The following is a 27,030-nucleotide window of genomic DNA, read 5'->3' on the forward strand; positions in this document are numbered from 1 at the left end:
GCCTTCCCAATATAAGTAAATCTTTAAAAATCAATAAATAACCCTTTTAAAAAATATTTATTTTATTGGAAAGTCAGTTTCACAGAGAGAAGGAGAGACAGAAAGATCCTTCATCCAATGGTTCACTCCTCACGTAGCCACAATAGCTGGAGCTGAGCTAATCCAAAGTCAGGAACCAGGTCTCCAAAGTAGGTCTCCCACATGGGTGCAGGGTCCTAAGGCTTTGGACCCTCTTCCAACTGCTTTCCAAGGCCACAAGCAGGGAGCTGAATGGGAAGTGGAGCAGCCAGGTTGGGAACCGACACCCATATGGGATCCCAGTGAATACCAAGGTGAGGACTTTAGCCACTAGACTACTGAGCCAGGCCTAATAACCTTTTTTTTTCTTTTAAAAATAGTATTCAGTAAGATTGCTAGATAAAAGGTCAATATCCAAAATTAGACAATGTTTACATGTTACAATAGTAGTTATGCTGATTTGTCAAAGCTAACATTGAGGGCTAACTTTATGGTACCAGGAATAAACTGCTGCTTGTAATCCTGGCATTTCATATTGGAATGCTTTTAATTCTGGCTGTTTGTTTCCCAACCAACTCACTGTTAATGTGTCTAGGAAGACACGTTAATGAAGATGGCTTAAGTACTTGGGTGGCTGTCACCCACATGGAGGACCAAGTGGAGTTCTAGTCTCCTGACTTTGGCCTGGCATAGCCTTTCTCTCTGTCATTCTGCCTTTCAAATAAATTAAAAAAAATTAGATTGGGGCTAGAGCAATGGCTCAGTGGCTAAATCCTCACCTTGCAAGTGTCAGAATCCCATATAGGCGCCAGTTCGTGTCCTAGCTGTTCCACTTTCTGTCCAGCCTTGGGAAGTAGCCTGGGAAAACAGTCAAGGATGGCCCAAAGCTTTGGGAACCTGCAACTGCATGGGATACCCCGAAGAAGCTCCTGGCTCCTGGCTTTGGATCAGCTCAGCTGTGGTCGATGTGGCCGCTTGGGAGTGAACCAACAGATGTAAGATCTTTGTGTCTGACTCTCCTTCTCTCTGTAAATCTTTCCAATAAAAATAAATCTTAAAAAAAAAAAAAGAGGTTGGGCCCAGCGGCATGGCCTAGCGGCTAAAGTCCCCGCCTTGAACACCCTGGGATCCCATATGGGCACCAGTTCTAATCCCGGCAGCTCCACTTCCCATCCAGCTCCCTTCTTGTGACCTGGGAAAGCAGTTGAAGAGGGTCCAAAGCCTTAGGACCCTGCACCCACATGGGAGACCCAGAAGAGGTTCCAGGTTCCCGGCTTTGGATCCGCACAGCACAGGCTGTTGTGTCCACTTGGGGAGTGAATCATCGGACGAAAGATCTTCCTCTCTGTCTCTCTGTATATCTGACTTAAAAAAAAAAAAAAGATTTATTTAGTTGAAAGACACACAGAGAGAGAGGAAGATCCTCCCAGTCTGTCACATGAGTGGTAGGGGTTCTAGTATTTGGGCCCTCCTCTACTGTCTCCCAGGTGCATTATCAGGAAGGTAGATTAGAAACAGAGTAGCCAGAACAGGAACCAGTGCTCAGGAATGGAATGCAGCAGTGGTGAGCAGCGACCTAACTCACTGCGTCACAACATCCACCCTACACTGTCTGGCATCTTCTGATAAATGCCTGCCCCTGTTTTAAAGTTTTCACTGTATAAATTTTAACATTTTTAAAAAGATTTATTTATTTTTATCACAAACTCAGACATATAGAGAGGAGGAGAGAGAGAGGAAGATCTTCCGTCCGATGATTCACTCCCCAAGTGATCCCAATGGCTGGTGCTACGCTGATCCAAAGCCAGAATCCAGGAGCTTCTTCCAGGTCTTCCACACAGGTGCAGAGTCTCAAGGCTTTGGGCCATCCTCGACTGCTTTCCCAGGCCACAAGCAGGGAGCTGGACAGGAAGTGGAGCTGCCGGGATTAGAGCCGGTGCCCATATGGGATCCCAGGGTGTTCAAGGCGAGGACTTCAGCCACTAGGCCACACCTCTGGGCCCAAATTTTAACATTTTTAAACAAGTACTTGGGCTTTCTCAAGCCCGTTGACAGGGGGTCAGGCAAGAATTAGAGCAGCCCAGTCTCAAACTGGCATCTGAATGGGATGCCACAACACAGGCCATGGCTTTAGCTGCTATACCACAACACCAACCCCAGTTGAGAGATTTTATCAAGAATGGGCACAAGTTTTGCCAAATTCTTATTCTGCATCTGTTAAGATTATCATGTGGTTTCTGGTTTCTATTAATAAGGCATAGTACATTGATTTTTGGACACTTAACCAGGCTTGCTTTCTAGAAATCAATCCTGCTTATTCATGCTATATGAACTCTTACTCATATTCTTCTGAAGTCAGTTTGGTAATATTTTGTTAGGGTTTTTTACATGTGTGTTCATGAGGGACGTCGTTCTTGCCTTTGTTCATGTTGCCTAGATCAGCTGTTTCACTAAAGATCGTAAAGTGGTGCTAGTCCATCATGCTTTCTTTCTTTCTTTTTTTTTTTAATTGCAAAGTCAGATGTACAGAAAGGAGGAGAGACAGAGAAGATCTTCCGTCCAATGATTCAGTCCCCAAGTGACCGCAATGGCTGGAGCTGCGCCGCTGCAAAGCCAAGAGCCAGGAACTTCCTCCCAGTCTCCCACACAGGTGCAGGAACCCAAGGCTTTGGGCCGTCCTCGACTGCTTTCCCAGGCTACAAGCAGCGATCTGGATGGGAAGCAGAACCATCAGGATTAGAACCGGCGCCCATATGTGTTCCTGGTGCTTTCAAGACTAGCACTTTAGCCACAAGGCCACCACACCAGGTCCTAGTCCATCATTCTTATGTCATTTTTATTATTACTATTTTTTAAGATTTATTTTTTAAAGATGTAATTTATTTTTATTTGAAATTCAGATATACAGAGAGGAGGAGAGACAGAGAGGAAGATCTTCTGTCGCCAAGTGGCTGCAACAACTGGAGCTGAGCTGATCCGAAGCCAGGAACCTGGAGCCTCTTCCAGGTCTCCCACATGGGTGCAGGGTCCCAAGGCTTTGGGCCATCCTCGACTGCTTTCCCAGGTCACAAGCAGGGTACTGGATGGGAAGTGGTGCAGCCAGGATATGAACTGGCACCCATATGGAATCCCGGTACAGGCACGATGAGGACTTTAGCCACTAGGCTATTGGCCCCAAATTTATTATTATTATTATTATTTTAATTGGAAAGGCAAATATACAGAGAGAAGGAGATACAAAGAGAAAAAGATCCTCCAGCTGCTGATTTACTTTCCAAGTGGCTTCAATGTCCAGAGTTGAACTGATCTGGAGTCAGGAGCCAAGAACTTCTTTCGGGTCTCCCACATGGGTGCAGGGTCTCAAGGCTTTGGGTCATCCTCCACCGCTTTCCCAGGCCACAGGCAGGAAGCTGCGTGGGAAGTGGAGCAGCCAGGACATGAACTGGCATGCATATGGATCCTGGCAGATGCAAGGTTGTAGCCACTAGGCTATCACGCCAAGCCCATGTCTGTATTATTTTCAACTTTTTTTGTAAAGAGGGACTTTTAAAAAGATTTATTTATGTATTTGAAAGGCAGATTTACAGAGGAGAGATGAGAGAAAGATCTTCTATCTGCTGGTTCACTTCCCAAGTGGCTGCAATGATGACAACGGCTGGAGCCAATCTGAAGCAAGAGCCATGACAGATCACAAGCGGAGAGCTGGATCAGAAGTCGGGCAGGCTGGACATAAGCTGGCACCCAGGCAGAGGATTAGCCTTCTGTGCTACTCTGCTGGACCCAAAGAGGGACTTTTATTCATCACATATTTGGTTATTCTGAGACATGATCCATACAGAAAAGGTAGGCCATGTATTCAATTTGTTCTCCTTTATTTACTGGTTTTCAAAATGCTAGGTTGATACCAAAATATCCTGTTAAAGTTGATTAATTAGAGTTTTTTTTTAAAAAAATCATGGATTTTATCATATATAATGAAGGAACTGTAAGGATTGAAATAAGTAATAACATGCATTTAAAATATATATAATAGTTGTACTCAGTATAATGATACAGCATATTAAGCCTCTGTCTGCTGTGCCAGCATAGCTTATGGACACCAGTTCAAGCCCTGGCTGCTACACCTCTGACTCAGCTCCCTGCTAATACAGTGGGAAAGCAACAGAGAATGGCCTAAGCTGGCTCATTGCTTTGGCCTGGCCCAGCCTTAATCATAGGTGGCTATTTGGAAAGTGAAACAGCAGACAGATCTTTGTGTGTGTGTGTGTGTGTGTTTCTCTGTTCTCTATGTAACTCTACCTTTCAGATAAATAATTATAAGCACTAGATGCATCTGTGTATTCTATCTGTAAATATGAAAAATTGGTTTACTTTAAGGAGAAAATATTGCAGTCTTAAATTAAGCACAGATACATTATGACAAATAAAAGCTAATGACCATGAGGGGAACATGGTTCCTAATAGATTTTATGTGTTTATGTTCCTTGTAATTGTTACTTTTTTTTGAAATTCTAAAAAGATTTTAACTGTCATAAAACTTGGTGGTGGATGTTTGGCACAGCAGTTAGGATGCTGCTTAGAGTTCTCACATCCTACATAAGAGTGCCTGTTTCAAGTCCCAGCACTGGTTCCAATTCTAGCATAATGCTAAGTGCATCCTAGGTGGTAGCAAGTTATGGCTCAAGTCTTTGGATCCCTGCCATGCATGTGGGCGGCCCAGATTGAGTTCCTGGTCTCTGAGTTAGGTTGGGCCCAGTGCTAGCTGTTCCAGGCATTTGAAGAATGCAACAGTGAATGGGAGAGCTCTGTCTCTGGCTCGCAAATAAACAATTTATGTATGTCTACATCTCTCATATAGGCTATTTCAATATATGTGTGCATAGTGCAATGTCCAGTTAAGATAAATATACCCATTTATTTTTATTTTACTTGAAAGGCAGAGAAAGAAACAGAAAGATCCCCCATCTCTTGGGCCACTCCCCAAATGCTAGGAGCCCAGAGCTCTATCTAGATTTCCCTGTGTATCAGTAGGGACTCAAGTCTGAAACCATCGTCTTCTGTCTCCCAGGGTCTCCTGCATTAGCAGGAAGTTACGGAGTCAGTGCCAGGAATTAAAATTGAGTACTCAAATGTGAGTTGCACACATCTTAACTACTAGGCTGATCTCCCACCAAACAACACATTTTGAAATGTTGATAATAAACTTGCATTAACACATGAAGAAATTTACCTTTATTATTTTTTTTCTAAATTTAATGTTGATTTTGTCCCTGTAGCTGTAGGTTCCTTACCTAGGCTTTTAGTAAAGAAGAGGTGGATTTGTTTATGTCTACAAACATATTATGTAAGTGAAGATATATGTGTAAAGTGCTTTCTTTTTAATAAACATGGCACTTTTTAAAATCATTATATGATTTTACTGCCCAAGTAATTCCTGAGAGAGAAAAAGCACTGCTACTTTATTGATTTTGTAAGAGGAAACTGACACTTTAAAAATTGAGATTTTTTTTTTTAAACAAGTGGTAAATGTGGGTTTGTACTTCAGACTTCTGATTACCTGCTGCAAATCCAATATTGTGTTCCCAGTATTTGCTAAAGGAGGTGTGACATATTTTACCCAGGAGGTGGCAGTGTTTCTCTTAATATTTAATGGGAATTCACACTTTCTCATTTGAAATACTTAAAACATCCTTGAAAATAAATTCTGAGAAGAAAAAGAACAGAAATTCTGTGTAAATGTTGAAGTTAAAAACATGAATAAGGTTAGCACCTCCCTCCTAGGAGTAGTTCTTAGTCTGGGAGCAAGAGGTAGAGGTAGATAGCTATGAAGCAAGGTTGGAAATCAGCAAGAATTATAAGCGATATTATAGGAATACAGATGTATAGTGAGCCTTCAGAGATGATAGTTTCAGTGTGGTGATGGAAGTGTAACTTTATCTAGCATGCAGATAAGAAGGAGCTTACTATACTGTTAGGGGACACAGAAAAAATCCAAGTCCTCTTATTTGGTCAGTCCAAAACTATGTAATGTAAGGAAGAGGGGGAAAGCAATGAAAAGTTCCAGGTGCCATTCATCACTATAACACTACTTTAAGCATTTTTGTAAACCTTTTTTTCATAGATTTAATTTTATTGGAAAGTCAAATTTACAGAGAAAAGGAGAGACAAAGAGAAAGAACTCTCATCTGCTGGTTCAATCCTCAAGTGACCACAATGGCTGGAGATGAGCTGAGCTGATCCAAAGCCAGGAGCCAAGAGTTTCTTCTGGGTCTCCCACACAGGTGCTGGGTTTTAAGGCTTTGGGCCATTCTCTTCTGCTTTCCCAGGCCACTAGCAGAGAGCTGGCTGGGAAGCAGAGCAGCTGGGATACAAACTGGCATCCATATTAGATCCTGGCACATGTAAGGTGAGGAATAAACCACTGAGCCATCACGCTGGAAGCATGAACACCTTTTTAAAGGAAAACTTCAGGTTTGGAAATAATTTATTTATTTACTTAACAAATATTAAAATTTCAACCCTGTGTGATAGCCTAATGGCTAAAGTCCTCACGTTGCATGCGTCAGGATCCAATATGGGTCCAGTTCATATCCCAGCTGCTCCACTTCTCATCCAGTTCCCTGCTTGTAGCCTGGGAAGACAGTAGAGGATAGCCCAAAGCCTTGGGACCCTGCACCCTTGTGGGAGACCTGGAAGAAGCTCCTGGCTTCAGATCAGCTCAGCTCTGGGTGTTGTGGCCACTTGGGGGAGTGAACCAGCAGACTGAAGTTTTTTCTCTGTCTTGCCTTCCCTTTGTAAATCTTACTTTCCGGGCCCGGTGGCGTGGCCTAGCGGCTAAAGTCCTCACCTTGAACGCGCCGGGATCCCATATGGGCGCCGGTTCTGGTCCCGGCAGCTCCGCTTCCCATCCAGCTCCCTGCTTGTGGCCTGGGAAAGCAGTCGAGGACGGCCCAATGCATTGGGATCCTGCACCCGCGTGGGAGACCCAGAAGAGGTTCCTGGTTCCTGGCATCGGATCGGCGCGCATCAGCCCGTTGCGGCTCACTTGGGGAGTGAATCATTGGACGGAAGGTCTTCCTCTCTGTCTCTCTTCCTCTGTGTATATCTGACTTTGTAATAAAATGAATAAATCTTTGAAAGAAAAAAATCTTACTTTCCAATTAAACATTTTTAAATCAACCAGATACTGATGGATGCTAAGGAGTTGTTAGTGGGGGCTTGGTGGCGTGGCCTGGTGGCTAAGGTCCTTGCCTTGATCCCATATGGCCGCTGGTTCTGATCCCGGCAGCTCCACTTCCTCTCTATCTCTCCTCCTCTCAGTATATCTGACTTTGTAATAAAAATAAAATAAATCTAAAAAAAAAAAAAAAGGAGATGTTAGTGGGCAAATAGTCCCAATGCATGTCCTTATGAAGGTGATACCTCTGGTGAAACCTAGTAAGTTATTTCTAAATCATATCTATTGGTATAAGCTATTTCCTTCCATTTTCAGAGATCCACTTGATTTATCTATGTTGAATGACAGAACAGGGGTAAAACAAGGAGAGAACTAAGAAGAGAGATTTATCTGAGATCCAGTGTTCATTCTCCAAATGGCTTCAGTAGTTCAGACTGGGACAAGACAAAGCCAGGAACTCCTTCCTGCACTCTTTCATGGGTGGTAGAAGCCTAAGTATTTGGTCCATCCTAGCTGGATTTGAAGTGCAGCTGCTGGGGTTCAATTGGCACTCTGACATAAAACGATTTTTTTTTTTAATTGGAAAGGCAGATATACAGGGAGAAAGATACTCCGTTTGCTGGTTCATTCCCCCAAAGCCACAAAGCCACAGCTGAGCCGATTCAAAGTTAGGAGCTTCCTCCAGGTCTCTCACGTGGGTGCAGGCTCCCAAGGCTTTGGGCCAGCCTCCATTGCTTTCTCAGGCCACAAACACGGAGCCGGAAGGGAAGTAGAGCAGCTGAGACATGAACCAGTTATCATATGGAATCCCCATGGCAATGTAGGGTGAGGATTTAGCCACTAGACTATCACGCCAGGCCCTGGGATGTAATTTTTTTTAATTGGAAAGTTAGATAAACAGAGAGGAGGAGAGATAGGAAGATCTTCTGTCTGATTCACTCCCCAAGTGACCGCAACAGCTGGTGCTGCGCCGATCCAAAGCCAGGAGCCAGGAACCTCTTCCAGGTCTCCTATGCGGATACAGGGTCCCAAGGCTTTGGGCCGTCCTCGACTTCTTTTTCAGGCCACAAGCAGGGAGCTGGATGGGAAGTGGAGCTGCTGGGATTAGAACTGGCATCCATATAAGATCCTGGTGCCACGGCTTAGTGGCTAAAGTCCTTGCCATATGGTCGGTCGCTGGTTCTAATCCTGGCAGCCCCGCTTCCCATCTGCTTTGGATGGAGGATATTTCTCTCTGCCTCTCCTCCTCTCTGTATAAACCTGACTTTGCAATAAAAATAAATAAATCTTTAAAAAAAAACCCAAAAATTAATGACTCAGTATGAAGGACACATACACAAATTTAGAAAATCTGGTAAGTCTTGCCTTAGGTCGATGTGGTTCTATCTGAGAATGCGTAGAATCCAGTCTTAGCTTTTTCTAGTCCAGTGATCCTGGATGGTTTGGTTCCTGCATTCCTTCAGTATCTAGCAAAGGAAAAGTCCACTTGAAAATATCCTCTGTAGGAAGTATTGGCCAGAAATGTCTGTTCTTTTAGGAGACAAGCACATGCTATCAGTACAGATATCCAAAGTGTGAGAGAAAGAATTTTTCCCAATAGTCTTTTTCCAGTTTTCCAGTGAAGAAGTCGAGAAAAGAGTTAAACAGCCAGTCTCACCCAGTTTCGTTTCTGTCTTTTATCTGAACACGTCTCTAAGATTTGTTTCCTTGTATGATACGGCCTCTTGAGCTTCCTGTCCATGGAAACTAATGTGTTAAATAATCTCTTTATTTCACTTTCCTGAGGCATTCACCTCATTCCTTTACCAGGAAATAAACTCAACTTTTTGGATTATTTCCATTACACAGCCTTTGGGAACACAAGTTTCTGAGTGGAAGGAAAGATAGCCCCCAGGGAAATTGCTGTGTGTGTGCTGTCCAGGGGTGGAGGTGGGGCAGCGGTCATGCTTGGCTCTTAGATGCTTTGTTCACGTCTCTGAACCTGTCATTCAAATTCCACTAACATGCCGGCCCACCTGCCTGCTTCTGCCCTGTGCCTCTGCAGCCGGGCTGCAGGGGAGTGCCTGGCTTGGGTCCAGCCCATCTGCAGGTAACACATTCTTCTAAATTTTCCACCCTGATGTGGAGAGGTCAATAGTGGCATGTAAACATCCTTCAACCTGTAAACCAGGGTTGGTCTACCCACATCTCCTTCACCTGGGACACTTGTTTAAAAGTGTTGTTTTTCTGGAGAAACCACAAACCAGTTGATACGGAATCAGGTACATGTCTCTTATCCCAAGAGAAGATACAGATAGCTCTTTTTTTTTTAAAAGATTTATTCATTTTATTACAAAGTCAGATATACACAGAGGAGGAGAGACAGAGAGGAAGACCTTCCGTCCAATGATTCACTCCCCAAGTGAGCCGCAACGGGCTGGTGCGCACCGATGCCAGGAACCAGGAACCTCTTCCAGGTCTCCCACATGGGTGCAGGGTCCCAATGCATGGGGCCGTCCTCGACTGCTTTCCCAGGCCACAAGCAGAGAGCTGGATGGGAAGTGGAGCTGCTGGGATTAGAACCGGCGCCCATATGGGATCCCGGCGCGTTCAAGGTGAGGACTTTAGCTGCTAGGCCACGCCGCCGGGCCCCAGATAGCTCTTATTTTACCTTTCCTCTCAAAACAACTGGGGTGATGAGCTCAGGAGAATTAAGAATTGTTGAGACATTGACTAAATCTAGAAAAATGTCGGCAGTATAAAGGGCAAACCAGAGGGGAGGCAAAAGGAACACAAAGGAGAAAATCTGATTCTTCCTTCTCCTGAATATTAAAGTAAAACTCCATTCCCTTCCTCAATCAACCTTCCTCCCTTTTTCTTTTTGCAATTTTTCCCCTTCTTCAGTCTCTACAGAATTTCATAACTCCCTTAAAAACACACTCACTGAAATTAAAGATAGCATTCCTAGATTTGTTGATGCAATTTGTCATAATTTACCTATGATAACAGCTCATATATACAATACAGTTTTAGTTATCTCTTCTGTTAAGAGAAATGGGTTTAAATCTTTGGGAGCATGAAAGTCTTGATCCCTTCCCCCAGATCTATTTCTTGTGATAGGAACCCAAGAAAGGGAGGGCTTGGAATGTCTTATATCTACTACTCTGATTCTGTATTGTTTTGTTTCCTTTTTTAAAAGTTTTACTTATTGAAAAGACAGGTTTCCAGGGAAGGAGAGACAAAGAAAGATTTTCCATTTGCTGGTTCATTCCCCAAGCAATCACAACAGCTGGAGCTGTTCCTCTCCATACCCAGGAGCTTCTTCCAGAGCTCTCATTTGGGAGCAGGGTCCCAAGGCTTTGGCCTATCCTCTACTGCTTTCCCAGGCCACAAGCAGGGAGCTGGATGGTAAGTGAAGCAGCCAGGATATGAACTGGAGCCCATATGGGATGCTGGCACTTGAAGGCAGAGTATCAACCAATTGAGCTGTTGCTCTGGCCCCTCCTATTTCTTTTAAGATATGTTGTTTTTGGACTCGGCAGCGCAGCATGGCCTAGTGGCTAAGGTCCTTGCCTTGATCCCATATGGCCGCTGGTTCTAATCCCGGCAGCTCCACGTCCTCTCTATCTCTCCTCCTCTCAGTATATCTGACTTTGTAATAAAAATAAAATAAATCTTAAAAAAGAAAAAAGATATGTTGTTTTCCTCAGAAATGGGAAAAAGAAATAGAAAGTTTGGGACCAATGATCAGACCCATTTCTCCCTAACCCTAGATCCTTCCTACCCTGATCAACTATGTAAACATCATCTAAAATAATAATAAAAAGTTAAAAATATGTTTTTGCCAGTTTTCATGAAATTGGAAGTTACGAGAAACATTTCTGAATAAACAGGTTTTTGTTTTTGGAGCAGGAGGATAAGAAATTGGATTGGATAATTCCTGAACCTTTTTTTAAAAAAGACTATTTATTTTAATTTTTACTGGAAGGGCATTTACAGCAAGAAGGAAAGACAGAGAGAATGAACTTCCATCTGCTGGTTTATTCCCCAAGTGGCCGCAACAGCTGCAGCTGAGCTGATCAGAAGCCAGGAGCCTCTTCCAGGTCTCCCATTTGGGTGCAGGGTCTCAAGGCTTTGGGCTGTCCTCTACTGTCTTCCCAGACCACAAGCAGGAAACTGGATGGAAAGTGGAGCAGCCAGGACATGAACTGGCACCCGTAAGGCATCCCAGCAGATGCAAGGTGAGGATTTACACACTAGGCTACCATGCTGGGTCCATTCCTTAACCTTCTTACCTGATACGTTCCAGGTATGCAGTGTAGCTTGTTTGGACCTAGTATAATATTTTTGCTGTAACTAAGATACTGACTGTTAGAAGTGTTCACTTTAGATCTTCAAATCTGGGTTATGTGAGTCCCAGAGGGATATATACTGAGAGAGAGTGGAGTAATTAAGTGAAATGGAGCTAACATCTATAGAGTGTTTACCTAGTGCCAAGGTCTTCCCTCAAGCATTATATGCATTGTATTGCTTTATTTAAGTAGAATTTTAGGAAATTACTACATTTTACAAATGAACAAACTAATGTTCAAACATGTGGGACAATTATTCCAGTGTTGGTTTGTAAATGACAGGATAGGGCCAGAACTTGGGTCTGGTTCTAGAGGATAATGAGGTAGATGTTATCTCCATTTTGTCCATGAGTAAATGAAACATTGTAAAAGGCATAGAAATAGTAACCAATAGTGTTGGAATTTCAAATCAGGTCTGCCTTCCTCTAAACACCCTGGTTTGGGGATGGAGGTTGTTGCATACTGGGTGAGGCTCCCATGGGGATTCTTGACATTCTACTTTGAAGTGTTAGTTGCTTCCCATCCAGCTTCCTGATAATGCACCTGGAAAGGCAGAGGATGACGAACCAGGCAGTTGGATCCCTGCCACCCACATGGGAGACCTGGATGGAGTTTTGGGTTCCTGGCTTCAGTCTGGCCCAGCACAGCTGTTGTTGTCAATTTGAGGTGTGAACCAGCAGATGGGAGAGCTCTTCCCATCCATCCCTCAACCTTACCTCTTTTTGTCACTTTGCCTTGCAAACCAATCTTTAAAAAAAAAAAAAAAAGAAAAAAATGTCTTAAATTCTGCAATATCATTGAACATTAAGGAATGCAGAAATACACAGTTTACTTTTTATTTAAGGATTTTCAAATGTTCTCACCATGATAAAGGATAGAAATTTGAGGTGAAGGGTATGTTAATTAATTTTAGTTATTCTACATTGTATTAAAAATAATAGCCTCACTTTGTACACCAAACACACTCAGTTAAAAATTTATCAGTTTATAATAAAATGAAAATACTGCAGTGAGATACAACTTCGTGCCCATCAGGATGACCATGAAAAAGAGCAGGCATTTGGCTTTGTTGACACTGACATCCCATGTCTGAGTGTCTGGCTTTGACTCCCAGATCTAGCTCTTGACTCTAGCTTCCCAATAGACATGGATTCTGGGAGACAGCAGTAGTAGCTCACATGGCTGGGTTTCTGCCACTTGTTTGGGAGACCTGGACTGCACTTCTGGTCCCTGGCTTTGCCCCTGCCCGGTGTAGGCCATGGCAAGTGTTTGGGAAGGAGATGACTTTCCCTATGCCTCTCAACAACAACAAAAATTAAAGCTTCTGCAGCACATTGTTAGGCTGAAGAATATGTCAACCAAAGACCTAAACTGCAAGGACAAATAACCAAGGAGAGTCTCTCATAATAAATGAGAGTCTTTGATGATGGAAAAGGGACTTGTAAAAACTATAAAACTTGTAAAAAAAAAATAAAAGAGAGAGAAAAAGGGACTTGTATCAGGACTGGAGCAGTGACTATTGGGCTAGTCCTCCACCTGCAGGGCTGGCATCCTCCACCTGCAGGGCTGGTTCATGTCATGCCTGCTCCACTTCCCATCCAGCTCCCTGCTTATAGCCTGGGAAAGCAGTAGAGGACGGCCCAAAGCCTTGGGACCTGCACCTGCATGGGAAGCCCCCAAGCAGCTCCTAGCTCCCATCTTTGCCTGGCACAGCTTTGGAAGATCTCTCTCCTCTCTCTCTGTCTCTCTCTGTAACTTGACTTTCAAGTAAAATAAATAAACCTTTAAAAAAATAAGAAAGAAACTGGTGTCAACAAGAGATGCTGTGGGTTTATTCACTGCACTTGGCTGCTGTTTGCAGTCTCAGTTGCAATTCCCACATCCAGGCTGTTCCCACCCTTCCTGTGTCCCCTGAGCTGAGCAGGCACTTCCTGTCCTGTTGGAAATGAAAGTTAGAGATTGGGAGTAGGATGTGTGTGTGTATTTACTCTGCAGCATGCTAGTACTGTCTGTTCCATTATCACAGCAAAAAGTGACCGGAAGACTAGAGGCCAGGACTTCATTTCAGGCAGTGTTTGGGCTGCATGTTTGTTGTGACAAAGTGGACAGGATTAATTGATGTCTCCGAAGAACACTTGTGAGGGCAGCAAGATGGCCTCGTGAAGGGGTCTGAAGGTTGCCACTCACCACGCCTGTTCTGGTTGGATTGGTACGGAGGGTGTCCCTGGATTCTGTTCTCAGCATTTTTGGTTTAGCAGAAGGGTTTTTCGCCTTACATCAACTTGAAGCTATTGAAGGTGAGTGTTATGGCAACTTTGCTAAGAAATGGTATCATTTCCTTCAGTGTGAAGCATTTACTTTTTAAATAGTTACATACCTTTTTTTTTTGCAGTTCGGAGACAACTTGAAGCAGACATCTCAGGTCTGTGAACTTCACTGTGGATACAGAATTCAGGTTTGGTGAGTTATGACCACTGTGTCAGCTTCATGGATCTTAAACATCAGAGAAATGGTGGGACAGTCAAGTGAGGCAGTTCTCGGTTGTTGAAGGGACAAGCAGGTGCCACCTTCACAGCGAGATTGTGATGTCCTGTGAAGTGTCAACTCCTTCCCAGGGTAGCTGACGTCAAGTGGGGGACATTCACCCCTCTGGCCCCAGGGAAGCAGCTGTGAAGCTATGACACTGGTTCTTTCCCACGCTGCTGGCTCTGGCTTGCTTGTCTGCGCTCCTGGGTGTGTTCCTGTGAGCACTTTCATGATGCTTTCAGACTGCCATAAGCCTGGAGTAGGGGGCCCAGGGCTCCGCTCAGGCACCCTGGCTCAACACAGTGTCCCCCGCAAGTAATTTAGGGCCATGTCTCAGGAGCCTCTTTAGAATCAAGCTTGAAATCTTCTCTGGGAGATAGAGGGGGAGGAGATTTCCCTGTCATTTCGAGAGAGTGAGAACTTGTTCATAGAGGAAAGGAAATGAATTTGAAAGGGGTTCCAAGGAAGAAGGCTGCTTCATAGTGTCAAATACTGAGCCTATGGAAAACAAACGCAAAAAAATAACATCGTGGGCATTAGGACCCAGTGGAAATACCTCATTGAGACTCTGGGTTAACTTCTCCCAGTGACGTAGAGAAGCAGCCCTAGCTCTTTCTCCACCCGCAGGCGTGCCCCTCCGCCCCCATCTCTCCCTCCTGCTCTTTTTCTCCCCCTTTCTCCTCCCCCTTCCTCCTCCCCCTCCCTCCCTCCTTCCTTCCCTCCCTCCCTCTTTCCCTCTCCCCGGGCCCCCCCACCCCTCCCTCGCCTTCTCCCTCTTCTCTGTCTCAGCTCTCTAACATTAAAGAGAAAATGCTGCTATCAGTGACTTCTAGGCCTGGGATTTCGACTTTTGGCTATAACAAGAACAACAAGAAGGTAGGGAAAAGCGCATTTTTGGAATCTAGCTACTTCCTTTCCTGGGGATCCGGGAGTGCCCTTGGTCTTAACGTTTTGCTCCAAGAAAAGAACCGGCTTCGCCCTCTGTCTCAGTGCCTCTCCCTCCTGCCCCACTTCTTGTGGTGCCTCCTCACCTGCTTCTGGACTGACTGGAATTTACCCTGAGTTTGTGAGGCCTGAGAAGAGATGAGGATGAAAAACAGTGTAGTTTGCAAGTTTGTTTCCTTGTGAGATGAAGTTAGTTGTTGGACTTTTCTGCTGATGTCCTCATCTGCAGAGGAATAATTTGTCATCTCTGACCCTGTCCCCATTCCACACCTCCCCCACACAAGGTTTTTTTGTTTGTTTAAGTTTATTTGATTAATATGCCATTCCCCTCCACTCCACCCTATCCCAGCACCAGCATTATCAGATACCTGAGATCACAGATTGGTGAGTGAAATCACAAAAGCTCACCCCAGTCGGCACGCTCTCCAAAACTGGAGCCCCTACACCATCTAGCCTATAGAGGAGACGCCTTCCGAGACACATACCTTGGGATTACAGCAGAAAGCTCTTGGGCTCTCTCCAGTCTTATTCTTGAGCTGATCCCTGGAAGCTGCAGATAGCCAGGCTCCGTGGGGCTCTTGGAGTCTTATGATTAACCCATGGCTGCTAGTCAGCTGTGCTGCTGTGCACATGGGCAGGCTGGGAGGGGTGGACAGTTTTGCCCACGTCCACCTCAGTTTCCTTGGCAGTTTCTTGGCATCCCAGGCACATGGTCCTGCAGCAGGAGGACCCCCGTTAGCCTCCCTCTTGGCATTGTAGCTGTTCTTGAAAGAAAAAGTGCCATAAACATTTAGGAATCTCTTGCCCATTTAAAGGAATGTTGGAAAGTAGGGAAGATTCCTGCAACTCTCTTACTAACCTGAAGAGACTACTTACAACAGGTAGAGCTAAGCACAGTGGCTGGTCAAGGCAGTGGATGGCTGTTTAGACCCAAGCACTTCGTTTGTGGATGTATGTTTGTTGTTCGTCCTGGTCATGTCCTTAATAAATATGGGTCTGTACAAACTTGATTATTGGTGTATATATGTATGTTCATGTGCCCCTATCAAATGTGTGTATATATATACACATATGCATACATATAATATTGTATTTACATATACAGATATCTAAAAGGGGAATGTTTTCATCTGTCTATATAAATCTACAATTTTAATAGCTATGTCTATAAATCTGGATACTGTAGAAAAGTTTCCTTCTTGAATTTTTTTCCCTCCAAGTTTCCAAGGTTGTCCTTAACCCATTAAAATAAAGTAAAATTAATTTTTCCAAATTATTTTTTCTAATGGGGATTTTGTATATTTGAATGTTTCTAAAACTCTTCTCTCAACTTTTGACTCCCTTTCTGTCTTTGCAATATAGGAAGCATTTAACCAGCTTCTAAATCTGATATAGTCTAGGAGACAAGAAGATAGGTTACAAGCTTGGGTTCAAATCTCAAAACGCTTCCTGACACCATGTGACATTTGGGAAGTGATTCAGGAAACATAACTGATTCTAACGTACCTGTCAGGAATTCTTAGGGTTTTTGCAGGTCATTGTTGTGATGGTAGCTGGGGTTCAATATGTGTGATTCAATATGTGTGCTTGCCTGGGAGACTCTGTGTGTGTGAGTGACTATGCGCTTGGAAACTTTGACATGTGTTTAGCTAAAGTGTTACTGCACTGCTGTTTATTTTGTTGCTGACATGAAGTATTTAGTACCTTTGTTTCCCTGGGGGAGAGTGCTTTGCATGCATGTGCTCATGGCATTTGTATATTTTAATACCCAAAGTTAAATTTTTAAAAGAATTTTAATTTTTCTGGTAATAAACTTAAGGCATATTCACTTTTTTTTAATGAGGCATGGTAAAGTATATAACATAGTCTTACCTTCCTTAGTCATGCCTACTCTCAAAAAAAGGAAAAAAAAAAAAAACTCTGGGAGCAGTTTGGTATATGTACCCTTCCGGAGTTTTTTAGGACAGAATCTCAATTTTGACATTGGCTTATTTGCCATTTCTGTTAGGTTATGAGCTTCTCAGGTAGGACAAATCTGTGTAATAAAGTTCTGAAAGCTGTCCAGAATGCTTTTTTTAATCCTTTTATTTTTTAAATATTTATTGATTGATTTCTTTTTATTGGAAAGGCAAATTTATAGAGAGAAGGAGAGACAGAATGATCTTCCATCCACTGGTTCACTCCCCAAATGGCCACAAACGCCAGAGGTGGGCCAGCTTAAAGCCAGGAGCCAGGAACTTCTTCCGGGTCTCCCACACAGGTGCAGGGTCACAAGGGCTTGGGCCATCTTCTGCTGCTTTCTCAGGCCATAAGCAGCTCTCTAGATGGGAAGTAGAGCAGCTTGGACATGAACTGGCATTCATATGGAATGCTGGCTCTTGGAGGTGGAGGTCCAGCCTGTTGAACCACAATGCCAGCCCCTAAACTTTTTAAAAATACGAATTATAAATTTCTCTTGCTTCCTTTGTCTAGGGCGTAGATAACAACATGATTTACTTTTGACTGTAGTCATCACTTCTGTTTTATGGATAAAAAAATATTAGCCAATGTCCTTAATTTGAAAAACTGTTCACCACCACAATGATATACTTATTTTCAAGTGCGTTACTTTTAATTATTTTTTTAAGTAGGATTATTTTATTTTGAAATGTGCTCGCACATTTCACTTATCAAGAGAATTGTTTTTGAGAAACTCCTCACCATCATAGTTTTCTTACTCTTTGTTTTGGCTGGTGGTATACACAGGAATGCAGTCAACAGTGCCTAACAAAGGCAGATTCCTTCTCAAGATGCCGTGTTACATTCTCATTCATTTCTTTGGAATTAGCACAGTTACAGCACGGGACAATGTGGATTCCAAAAAGGGGATTCTGTGAGATAGTTTAATGTAGTATACTTTTAAAGCATTCGTTTCAGTGGTATTCAGTGACTCTTGGTTCATTGAAGACGCTGAAGTCAAAAGATGAGTGTTAGGGCTTCATCACTGTTTCTTCAACATCTGAAGGAGTCACCTAAGTAGAGGGATTTGAATATAGGTGAGATTGAAAGAGGAAATGTTTGGGACTAAAGGAATTTCATACTTGTGAAGGGCCTAACCGCCCCTTCTCTGACATCATCTCCCTGGCATGTGTTATTATAATTTAACTCCTCATAGCATCAACAGCCATTTCCTTTGGGGGAAAAAAGTGTAGGGGGCTGCATTTAACTTGGGATAATTTGCCTTTTCACATATTTTATGTAAAGTTCTTCTTGATGTTAGCACATTGAAGATTGATGGGGAAGGTTGGAGGCAGTGAGGAAAGTCAGACTAACTGGTGGGTCTAACTAGATCTTTGCTTTTTGGGCAGCTTGAGTTACCAGAGTGCCACAAGTGTTTCCTCAGAGGAGAAAGTAGAAAGCAGCATTATATTCACTTGTAATTCTGACAGGGAGAAAGGATTTTCTCTGTGTGTGTATGTTTACTACATTTTTATCTAGTTTACATCCAGAGAAATTTAATACAACTGTGAACTTCTGGGCCTCACGTCTCTTGAATGGGACAGCTGTTAGCTCTGTTACCAGCAATAACTGAGATGGTTCAAGTTTAGTGGTACTGTCTTTTCATGAATCATTCCCTTCTACTTTAAGCACTGCTACCTTAATTTATGCCCTCATTACCCACTATCTTTACTACTATGATGAACATCCCTTGTGATCTCTCTGCCTCCCATTATGTTCCTACCCCCTGCTCTTTTACCTCCACTTAAGTTTATACTTACTGCCAGGACATTTTTCTAATAGTTCATATCTAGTGCTAAGTATTTATTTATTTTTAAAATGTTTATTTATTTGAAAGACAGAGCTACAGAGAAAGAGAGGGAGAGACATAGATCTTCCATCTGCTGATTTACTCCTCAAATAGCCACTAGGACTGGACCAGGCCAAACCAGGAACTCCTTCCAGGTCTCCCGTGTGGGTGGGAGAGGCCTAAGCCCTTGGACTATCTTCTACTGCCTTCCCAGGCCATTAGCAGGGAGCTGGATTTGAAGTGAAGCTGCCAGACATGAACCAGGACCCACGTGGGATATTCCTATAAGGGATGCCAACATTGCAGGTGGTGGCTTAATTCACTAGGCCACAACACTGGTCCCTAAGGATTTATTCCATAAATAACCTTAATGGCTATGTATTACCTGCTGAAAAACAGATATTTTTAATTCCTTTTTCTAGTACCTACTATCTATTTAGGCTCTGCTGGTTTCACAACTCAGTCCTTCCTCTCCTTAGTTCTCTTGCATGTCCTCAGCTAAGCTGGCAGTGTTGCTGCAGTTCTCTGGATATCCTCTTTCATTATTGGCTTACACTTCTCATTCTGTAAAAAATGTTCAGTAAAACAGAAATATAGACAAGAAATAGTAAATAGTACAAGGTAAAGATAGAATAAAATAGGAGGTCAATTAGAATGAAAATTCAAGTGTGGAAACCCTAAATTATATGCTAGGTGATAAGGACTAGAGTAGCTATTGAATTTGTTAGTGAACGGGTGGCTGATAATTTTGACAAGCCATACCAGAGGCATAGCCATACCAGAGGCATACTAAAATGAGTCGATAAATGAAAGAGGGCTAAGAAATATAGATAATGTGTATGCATTAACTGTCTAAGATTAAAGATTTATTGTATTTTTGTTTGAAAGGCATAGTTAGAGCAAAGGAGAGAGAGGGCTTCCATGTTGTTTCATTCCCCAATGGCCACAACGGTTGGATCTGAGCTGATCCACAGCCAAGAGCCAGTAGCTTCTTCCAGGTCTCCCACGTGGGTGCTGGGACCCAAAGAATTGGCCCATCCTCCACTGGTTTCCCAGGCTGTAAGCAGGGAGCTGGGTGGGAAGTGGAACAGCTGGGACTCAAACGGGTGCCCATATGGATCACAAGCCCATCAGCATCACAAGCAGTGGCTTTACTTGCTGCAACAAAACACTAGCTGCTAGACTAACTTTCTGAAAGGTTTGGCTAAGAGGGAGACCAGAACTAAGTAACTAGGCAAAAAATCTAAGGAAATGTTTCATCAAAAGATCCACAAATGGCTGTGGAAAGACATTCAATATCATAGCTGTTAGAAGGGCTGTCATCAAAAGGATGGCAATGTGAATTTATGGGAGATATCAGACACTACTGGGTATGCAAACTGGGGTAGCTGATTTAGCAAAACAGTTTGACACTTCATAAAAGATTATACTGACTCAGGAATTCTGTTCAAGAAAAATGAAAACATATCCACACAAAAAATCTACATACAAATGTTCATAGTAGCCCAGGTAACCCAAATATCCGAAACTTGTGAATAGATAAATAAAATATAATGTACGCTAATCTAGTGTGATATTCGGTTATAGTAAAAAAAAAAAAAATGGAAGGCCTGGCACAGTAGCCTAGCAGCTGAAGTCCTCGCTTTGCACATGCCAGGATCCCATAGGGTGCCTGTTCATGTCCTCACGTCCCTGCTTCTCATTCAGCTTCCTACTTGCAGCCTGGAAAAACAGTCAGGGACGGCCCAAATCCTCAGATATACAGAGAGGAGGAGAGACAGAGAGGAAAGCTGAGCCCATATGGAATCTTGACACATTCAAGGCAAGGACTTTTAGCCGCTAGGCTACCATGCCTGGCCCGATAGCATTTACTTTCCAAGAAATAAATAATCTTGGGCCCGGTACGGTGGCCTAGTGGCTAAAATTCTTGCTTTGCACACACAAGGATCCCATTTGGGCACTGATCTGTGTCCCCAACCCCACTTCCCATTCAGCTCCTCTGGCTTCCTCTCTGTATATCTGCCTTTTCAATAATAATAATAAAATAAATCTTTAAAAAAAAAAGAAAAGAAATTGGGCCCAGCACTATAGGGTAGTGGTTAAAGTCCTCACCTTGCAAGCGCCAGGATTCCATATGGTTGCCAGTTCTAATCGCGGTGGCCCTGCTTCCCTCCAGTTCCCTGCTTGTGGCCTGGGAAAGCAGTTGAGAATGGCCCAAAGCCTTGTGATCTTGATGCACCTGCATGGGAGACCTCTGTATATTTGCCTTTCCAGTTAAAAAAAAAAAAAGAAAGAAAGAATCTTTAAAAAGCAACTTTATGCTATTGAAATAAATCAATCGTAAAAGACCACCTATTATCTGATTCCATTTACGTAAAGTACTTAGTATAGTAACATCTATAGAAACGAAAAGTAGATTAGTGGTTGCGCAGGGCTGGGAGGAAATGAGTGATTTATTTATTTTTTTTTTAAAGATTTATTTATTTTTATTACAAAGTCAGATATACAGAGAGGAGGAGAGACAGAGAGGAAGATCTTCCGACTGATGATTCACTCCCCAAGTGAGCCGCAACGGACCGGTGTGCGCCGATCCAGAGCCAGGAGCCAGGAACCTCTTCCGGGTCTCCCACATGGGTGCAGGGTCCCAATGCATTGGGCCGTCCTCGACTGCTTTCCCAGGCCACAAGCAGGGAGGTAGATAGGAAGTGGAGCTGCCGGGATTAGAACCGGTGCCCATATGGGATCCCGGGGCATTCAAGGCGAGGACTTTAGCCACTAGGCCACGCCACTGGGCCCGAAATGAGTGATTTATTATGTGATGCATATTCAGTTGCTTTTGGGGTAATGACAGTGTTCTGGAATTGATTGTGGTTATGATTGCACAACTCTACAATCTAAATACCATTGAATTTTTATTTACTTTTTAAAAAAGATTAATTTATTTGTCTTTTAATTTTAAATAAGATATACAGAGTGGAGGAGAGACAGAGAGGAAGATCTTCTGTCTAATGATTCACTCCCCAAGTGACCACAATGGCTGGAACTGGGCTGATCCAAAGCCAGGAGCCAGGAGCTTTTTCTGAGTCTCCCACGTGGGTGCAGGGTCCCAAGGCTTTTGGGCCGTCCTCGACTTCTTTCCCAGGCCACAAGCAGGGAGCTGGATGAGAAGTGGGACTGCTGGGATTAGAGCTGGCGCTCATATGGGATCCTGGCATGTTCAAGACAAGGACTTTAACTGCTAGGCTACTGCGCCAGGCCCTGAATTTTTATTTACTTTTTAAGATTCATTTGTGGGTCAGCATTGTAACATAATAGGTAAAGCCATCACCTACACTGGCAATTCATATGGGTGTTGGTTTGAGTCCCAACTGCTCCACTTCTGATCCATTTCCCTGTTAATGGCCTGGGAAGGCATCAGAAGACAGCCCAAGTGTTGGGTCTCTGCACCCATGGGGGAGACCTGGATGAGGTTTTTGGAGCCTGGTTTTGGCCTAGTTTTGGCCTTGCTATTGCAATAACTTGTACAGTAAACCAGCATTAGAAGATCTCTGTGTACCCCTCTCTCCATAGCTCTTTCAAGTAAGTAGATAGAGCTTTAAAATGAAAAATAAAAATTAAATATTCTTTTGGAAGGTAGCCTGAGAGAGCTCTTTGTGTGTTGGTTCACTCTCCAAATGCCCACAATCAGCAGGGCTGAGCCAGGCTGAATCTGTGTCCACAGTTCCATCTGGATCTCCTGTATGGGTGTCAGGAACCCAAGTAATTGAGTCATCATCTGCTCGCTTGCTTGGAGCATTAGCAGGAAGCCTTATTAGAAGCAGAGTAGCTAGAACTTGACTTGGGATGCTGGCATCCAAAGTGGCAGCTTCTACTGTGCCACAACACCCATCCCAGAATTTATGCTTTGAATAGGTGGATTGTATGGTACATGAATTTTATCTTGAAAAGTGGGAGTGGTGATCTGAGACAATTATCTTGAGCGTGGGGAAGGCAAGAGCCAAATGTAAACAAAATTGTGATACTTATTCTCAGAATATATCCATTCCTATCCTTGTGACGGTCTGATCTGTTTATGTTGTTAGCTGCTTCTGGAATGGCCCTTCTATTCATTTGTTCACTTCATCCATGCTCATTGAGCAGTTTCACCCGTACAGGACGTAGGGCTAAGATATGACTGTGGCCTTTCGAGAAGCATATGATATCTGTCTTTCAAAGTCCTGCCAACCCCAGGATCTGGCACAGTGGTTATGATGCCAGGAACTGCCACATTCCATTTCTGAGTGCCTGGATTCAAGCCCTAGCCCTCTTCTGATTCCAGTTCCTGGTGAGGCACAGACTCGCAGGGAGTAGCAGATAGCTTGCTTGAGTAGTTGGGCCCCTGCCACCTAGGCAGGAAATCTGTATTGTGTTTCAGGCTCCCAGCTGTTGAAAGAATTTGGGAAATGAACCGGTGTATGGAAGATCTCTATCTCTCTCTCAATCTTTCCTTAAATGAATACATTCATTCTGAAAAGATAAGTTGGCTCAGACATCCCATTGTGGGCACCAGTTCTTGTCCTGGCTGCTCCACTTCCCATCCAGCTCTCTGCATGTGGCCTGGGAAAGCGGTGGAGGATGGCTTGAGTCCTTGGACCCTGCACCCCTGTGGGAGACCTGGCTTCAGACCAGCACAGCTCTGGACGTAGCAACCATTTGGGGAGTGAACCACTCTGTCTCTCTGTGTCTCCCCTTCTCCCGCTGGAATTCTGACTTTTAAATAAAGATAGTTTTTTGTTTTGTTTTGTTTGTTTGTTTGTTTGTTTTTGTTTCTTAAAAGAAGATTAAAATTGGGCCTGGTGCCATAGCTTAGTGGCTAAATCCTCGCTTTGCAACCCACCAGGGTCCCATGTGAGTGCCAGTTTGTGTCCTGGCAATTCCACCTCCCATTAAGCTCTCTGCTTGTGGCCTGGGAAAGCAGTAGAGGTTGACCCAAGGCCTTGGGACCCTGAACCCATGTGGGAGATCTGTAAGAAGCTGCTGGCTCCTGGCTTTGGCTCGGCTCAGCTCCGGCTGTTGTGGCCACTTGGGGAGTAAACCAGTGGACAGAAGATCTTTCTGTCTTTCCTCTGTAAATCTGCTTTTCTGAAAAAAAAATCAAAAAATCTTTAAAAAGTTTTTAAAGGATTAAAGTGTTGAAATACATGCGGATGAGGGATATTCAGAGAGCATTGTGAGATATTAGATTTGAAAAAAAATTTTTGCACCAAAATAAAAATCTGGGACAGGTGTTGTGGCATAGTAGTGAAGGTGCTTTTTGAAACCCGTGCCATCTTGTGTTGGAGTGCCTGAAATCAACTCCTAGTTCCTCTCTCTTCCTGCTAAAATGCTTGGGAGGCCGTGGCTGTGTCCCGAATTCTTGGATTCCTGCCACTCACATAGGAAATAGATGAAATTCCTGTCTTTTGGGTTTTTCCAGATTCAGCTGCAGCTGTTGTAGGCCATTTGTGGAATGAATCAGAAGATAGAAGATCTTTTTCTTTCTCTTTCCTTGCACCTTTCAGATAAATAAATCTTTTTTTTTTTTTTTAAAGATTTATTCATTTTATTACAGCCAGATATACACAGAGGAGGAGAGACAGAAAGGAAGATCCTCCGTCCGATGATTCACTCCCCAAGTGAGCCGCAACGGGCCGATGCGCACCGATCCGAAGCCGGGAACCTGGAACCTCCCCCGGGTCTCCCACGCGGATGCAGTGTCCTAGTGCATTGGGCCATCCTCAACTGCGTTCCCAGGCCACAAGCAGGGAGGTAGATGGGAAGCGGAGCTGCCGGGATTAGAACCGGCGCCCATATGGGATCCCGGGGCTTCCAAGGCGAGGACTTCAGCCGCTAGGCCACGTGCCGGGCCCCAGATAAATAAATCTTTAAAAAATGTATAACAAGAAATAATGCTAAGCTTGCCTTTAAAAACAGTTTTATTTATTTGAATTGCAGAGTGACAGAGAAACATATCTTCCATTAGCTGGTTTGCCCACCAAATGCATGCGACATCCTGGGCTGGGCCAGGCCAAAGCCAGCAGCCAGGGCTGTCAGTTACTGCCTACCAGGAGCTGCAAGAGGAAGCTGGGTCAGAAACATGGGTGGTAAAGACTCAGAGCAGGCCCTGGGCTTGAGATGTGGGCATCCCAGAAGGTGGCTTCACCAGCAATACCATGATGCATGCCCCTAAACTTATGTTTTAAATCCATTTTCCACTAACTTTTTAAATGACCTCATACATACTTTTCCAATTTATTTCCTTCTTTTCTTTTTTTCATTTAGTATTTCCAGTATGTTACTTAGTAAAACAAAAGGTTGCATGTTGGTATAAACCTAAGTAAGAGGTACACTTGTGAATCCATGTTTCAACTGAAGTACTAGACTAATTGCCTGTAAATTACATATATTGCAGGAATTTCTTCCCATCTTATCCTGCCCATCCCTGTACCTACAGACATAGAGAACCACTGCCCTTTTTTTTTTTTTACTTTTAATTCTGTTACTTTTTATTTATTTTCTAAAAATTTAGTTATTTAAAAGTCAGAGTCAGAGAACTTCATTCTGCTGGTTCCATGCTCAGGTGGCCGCAACAGCCAGGGTTCAGTCAGGCCAGAGCCAGGAGCTAGGAGCCTCATCCAGGTCTCCCTCGTGGCTGACAGGGACCCAGGCACATTATCATGTAGCTGAATCCGAAGTAGAAAGATGTCAGTTCTAAAACTAATCTCAAATAGGATGCCAACACTGTAGGCGGCAGATTTACGTGCTACACCACAGTGTAGACTCCAGCCCTTGCCTTACTTAACCTAGTGTCACATTTTGACATAGTTGATTGCTGTTTCCTCTTATTTTTAATTTTTAAAAAGGATTTATTCATTTGAAAGGTAGGATGACAGAGAAGTTGTTTATCCCCTGGTCCAAAACCTAGGTTATCCTGATTCTTCTATTTTTTTTTTTGAAGATTTTATTTATTTGTTTTTATTGAAAAGTCAGATATACAAAGAGGAGGAGGATCCGAGAGGAAGATCTTCCAACTGATCCCCAAGTGGCCACAATGCCCAGAGCTGAGCCGATCCGAAGCCAGGAGCCTGGAGCTTCTTCCTGGTCTCCCATGCAAGTGCAGGGTCCCAAGGTTTTGTGCCATCTTCAACTGCTTTCCCAGGCCACAAGCAGAGAGCTGGATGGGAAGCGGGGCCACTGGGATACAAACTGGTGCCCACATGGGACCTTGTCATGTGCAATACAAAGACATTAGCCACTAGGCTACCGCACCGGGCCCATATCCTGATTATTAATTTTCTTCCACAGTCACATTCTGATAGCAGAAGTCTGGCATCTACTTTTCTGATTTGTCAGTAATAAATGCCTATAGCACACAATATGTGATCATTGAAACTAAACTATAATTGAAGTTACTCATGAAAAATATGATTCCATTTATTTATTGCTATTTGGATAGAAACAGACCTACAGTTTTTTCCATTTAAAAATAAGGGCAGCCATGTGGCTGACTGGGTCGAGCTGCTGCTTGCGGCACCCACATGTTATAATTAAAGTGCTTATTTAGGACTTGGCTTCTTCACTTGCAATCCCGCTATCCAGCTGAAAGAGTGATAGACATCTTCCATTTGCTGGTTTACTTGCAAAATGTGCAGAACAGCAGAGCAGGGCCAAACTGAAGCCAGGCACTTCATGTTTTAGCATTTCAAGAGAGTACCTGATGTTTGCTTTGAAATTAGTATGGTCTCTATCACTAATGGAGTTAATTGTTTCCTCTTGGATGAACTGCAAAAAAAAATAAATAAAATAAATAAAAAGACAAGACATCAAGTTTAAATATCTGTGTGAGCTTTGGGGAGACCAGTCCTACTCAACACATGACAGACATTATCAACCTGAGACAGAACCCTTGCAGCCCTATTACCTGCTGTTAAACCTGGCCTCCTAGTATAGGTGCCTCGGGGATTCAATTTTCAACACAAGAACTTTAGGGGCACATGCAAACCATAGGACTATGTCGGTGGGTATAAGGGCATATCTCATCATCGTTTTGTGTTTCTCTAATTAGTGATACTGCACATCTTCTTATGTGCTAATTGGTCATTTGTATGTATTCTTGGGAGAAATGTCTATTCAATTCCTTTGCCAGTTTGTTGTTGAATCTTAGAAGTTCCTTATATATTCTGAATATTGACTCCATTGAAATACAGTTTACAGATATTTTTTCCCCC

At 43.4% G+C, this 27,030-nt stretch overlaps 1 protein-coding gene across 2 annotated transcripts in view; it reads left to right on the forward strand.

The window, feature by feature from the left end:
* The window catches only part of RBMS2 (RNA binding motif single stranded interacting protein 2), a 74,225-nt gene that overhangs the window by 3,018 nt on the left and 44,177 nt on the right, over positions 1-27,030 (forward strand). The window contains exon 2 of one of the 2 annotated variants that reach the window (XM_058673420.1): positions 13,919-13,986. Coding sequence is in view for 1 of the 2 variants with exons in the window: in XM_004589678.2 (XP_004589735.2) it covers positions 14,863-14,928 (66 nt within the window). In the remaining variant the exon portion in view is untranslated. Of the gene's footprint in view, positions 1-13,918; positions 13,987-14,806; positions 14,929-27,030 lie in introns of those variants that run through there. The other variant, XM_004589678.2, reaches the window with a different exon arrangement.

The sequence above is a fragment of the Ochotona princeps genome, chromosome 15, assembly GCF_030435755.1.
Source record: "Ochotona princeps isolate mOchPri1 chromosome 15, mOchPri1.hap1, whole genome shotgun sequence".
NCBI lineage: Eukaryota > Metazoa > Chordata > Mammalia > Lagomorpha > Ochotonidae > Ochotona > Ochotona princeps.